Here is a 3519-nt window from a genome sequence, read left to right on the forward strand (position 1 = left end):
ATGCCACTCCACTTCTTTCGTCAGGGGCTTCGGGTGAATGCTGCCGCCTACATCGAGGTTTTAGAAACAGTTGTGAAACCCTGGATTGATAGTGTACGTGGAGACAGACCATACATATTCCAGCAAGACTCTGCTCCTTCACACAAAGCCATGACAACACAAGATTGGATGACCGAAAATTTCTATGACCACATTACCCCAAACTTATGGCCACCTAGCTCCCCAGACCTTAATCCCCTGGATTATTACGTATGGGGCGTAGTTGAATGGGAGACCAATAAACATCCTCATAATAATGTTTCATCACTGAAAGATGCTATAACAACAATAATGATCAAAATGAACAAAAAACATTTGATTCGGGCATGCAATCGTTCCGACCCCGGATTGAGTCTGTTATTGCCGCTAATGGGGATTTTATTAAGTAATTGTATAGTCTAGGAGTCAATTAACGTCGTGTAAAAATTTCATGGAATTATAATAAATTTTGCAAAAAATATGAACAAATTAGTTTTAATGTCAATTTGTCCTCAAATACCGTACGCACCTTGTACATACCAGGTGTGTCGGTAATTCCTTTCCGGTTTTTTCGCTAAAGAAAACACGTTATTTACAATGGATAGTTAAAATATATTTATTCAAAATATTGGCCATTTGATTCTATACATTTTGCCCATCTCTCAGGCAATTTATGGATGCCATTCCAAAAGAACTGTTTCTCCTTTGAGCTAAACCATTCATCGAGCCATTTTTTAACTTCTTCGAAATCGGCGAAGTACTGCTCTGCAAGCGCGTGCGCCATCGATGCGAAAAGGTGGTAGTCGGATGGAGCCAGGTCTGGAGAGTACGACGGGTGCGATAAAAATTCCCATCCAAGTGATTTCAACACTTCTTTGACTGGTTTTGCTGTATGAGACGGCGCGTTGTCATGCTGCAAAATCACCTTATCATGTCTTTGAGCGTATTGTGGACGTTTTTCGATCAATGCACAGTTCAAATTGATCATTTGTTGTTGGTAGCGAACAGTATTAACTGTTTCTCCAGGTTTCAACAGTTCATAATATACGACACTAACCTGGTCCCACCAGACACAGAGCATGGTCTTGCGACCAAAGCGATTTGGCCTTGCAGTCGATGGGCCGCCTTCGCCAGGTGATAACCATGATTTTTTTCGCTTGGGATTTTCGAAATAAATCCATTTTTCATCACCCGTTACTATTCGATGCAGAAATGACTTCCTTTCATACCTTTGAAGCAGCATTTCACTGACGATTTTTCGATTTTCCAATTGCCTGTCATTCAATTCATGTGGCATCCATCTTCCCATCTTTTGGATCGTTCCCATCGCTTGTAATCGTTCACAAATTGCTACTCGGCTCACATTCAACTTTTCTCCCAATTGTTTTTGAGTTTGTGTTGAGTCTTCATCCAATAACTCCTGCAATTCCGCATCTTCAAACGTTTTCGGCCTACCAGGACATTTTTTGTCTTGAACGTTGAAATCACCACATTTGAATTGTCGAAACCACGTTTCACATGTTCTTATGGTTGGAGCATGCTCACCGTAAGTCTCTACCAGCAAACGATGACTTTCAGCGGCTTTTTTCTTTTGATTAAAGAAGAAAAGTAATGAGTGCCGCAAATGCACGTTTTCAGGCACAAAACTCGACATTTTCAAAAAATTATTAATCTATAACGTTGTTATTTTGGCGGAACGTAACTTGTGTAGTTTTGAGGTTAATGTCAGTAGAATAAAATGACATATGTATCAAATCATAACATTGCATACTTATGGCTAGTGACATCTGTTACAAAAACCGGAAAGTAATTACCGACATACCTGGTATACTTTACGACAGAATTCGGAAAATATTGGATTTAGAAACCAATAACATACTTGGAGTAATTATGATAAAAATAATAAAAATATACACATTTAATAATAATACATATAAATAATAAATATATATAATAAATGTGTACACATTTAATAATCATGTATTGTTAGCTACATTATACAATATATTACATGAATAGATATATTAGGGGGACCGGAAAGTAATGTCGTTTCTGCGCATGTCGATATTTGATTGTCATTTGTCAGCTCATTGTGTATCTCGAAGGCGTGCCAAAGTCATTTTAAGGTTATTGTGACTTGTTCACTTCTAAATAATTCAATATTAAACTCTTTTTTTGTAATTTGGGGTGAAATGGCTAGCCAAATACCAGAAGAGCATATTCGGCATTGTATGCTTTTTGAGTTTCGCAAGGGTAGTAACGCAACAGTTGCGACCAAAAACATTTGCGATGTTTATCCAAGTGCATTAGACGTTCGTAAATGCCAAAGATGGTTTTCCAAGTTCAGATCCGGTAATTTTGATCTCTCTGACTCCTATCGATCAGGAAGACCAACAACATTAGACAACGACATGCTAAGGGCAAAAGTGGAAGCAAATCCATGTCAAACAATCGAGGAACTGTCAAACACCCTTAACCAACCTTGGTCGACCATCCAGAAACATTTACAGCAGATTGGAAAAATAAGCAAAGCAGGTGTTTGGGTCCCCCATAATCTGTCCGAAGAGAACAAAGCCAACCGATCCATCATATGCAACGTATTGCTTCAACGCCACCATACAGAACCGTTTTTTGATCGTTTGATCACTGGAGACGAAAAATGGGTCCTATATGATAATCCAAAACGCAAAAGGCAGTGGCTCTCTTCAAACGAATCACCACGAAGTACTGCGAAGCCGGGTTTACATCCCAAAAAGGCGCTTCTGTGTGTTTGGTGGAGTATTCGCGGAATTGTTCACTTTGAAGTGCTGAAACTTGGACAAACTGTTAATGCAGACCTTTATTGTGAACAATTGGATCGAGTGAACCAATCTTTAATCGAAAAGTATCCGGCGATTGTCAACAGAAAGGGCGTCATTCTGCAACACGACAATGCGAGACCGCACTGTGCAAAGCGAACACTGGAAAAAATTAATGAATTGGGGTGGGAGGTACTGCCTCACCCACCATATTCGCCCGATATCGCACCCTCGGATTTCCATTTATTCCGATCCCTACAACATTTTCTTAGTGGCAAAAAATTTGAAAATTTGGATGATGTCCAAAATGCCATCTCGAGATATTTTACTCAAAAACCAATTGATTTTTATCGGTCCGGTATTGAAAATTTGCACACTAGATGGCAAAAGGTTGTTGATAACGAGGGTGATTATATTATTGATTAAAAATAAAGACTTATTAAAAATTTATTCGTTTGAATTTAATGTAAGAAAGCGACATTACTTTCCGGTCCCCCTAATATAACCCAAATTTATCGTGAATAATACATTGTGTAAAGTGACCTTTACACTAGTAGTATATTCAATTATTTTTGACTTTTTTGTGTTATTATAAACAAATATTGAATATATTATGTTCAAGACAACACTGTTGTGAAGTTTGTATAAAATTAAAATTAATATATAATAAATAGTTCAGAAACTTTCACAATTCTGCGTTTGA

At 37.9% G+C, this 3519-nt stretch overlaps 1 protein-coding gene across 1 annotated transcript; it reads left to right on the forward strand.

Annotated features, from left to right (window-relative positions):
* Nucleotides 1–2051: 2051 nt before the first annotated feature.
* Nucleotides 2052–3306, forward strand: LOC112590457 (histone-lysine N-methyltransferase SETMAR-like). Its single transcript, XM_025306940.1, has one exon. It carries the CDS (start codon nt 2211–2213, stop codon nt 3240–3242), a length of 1032 nt encoding a protein of 343 aa, XP_025162725.1. The 5' UTR covers nt 2052–2210; the 3' UTR covers nt 3243–3306.
* Nucleotides 3307–3519: the final 213 nt, after the last annotated feature.

Source organism: Harpegnathos saltator, unplaced genomic scaffold, assembly GCF_003227715.2.
Source record: "Harpegnathos saltator strain DR-91 unplaced genomic scaffold, Hsal_v8.6 scaffold814, whole genome shotgun sequence".
Lineage (NCBI taxonomy): Eukaryota > Metazoa > Arthropoda > Insecta > Hymenoptera > Formicidae > Harpegnathos > Harpegnathos saltator.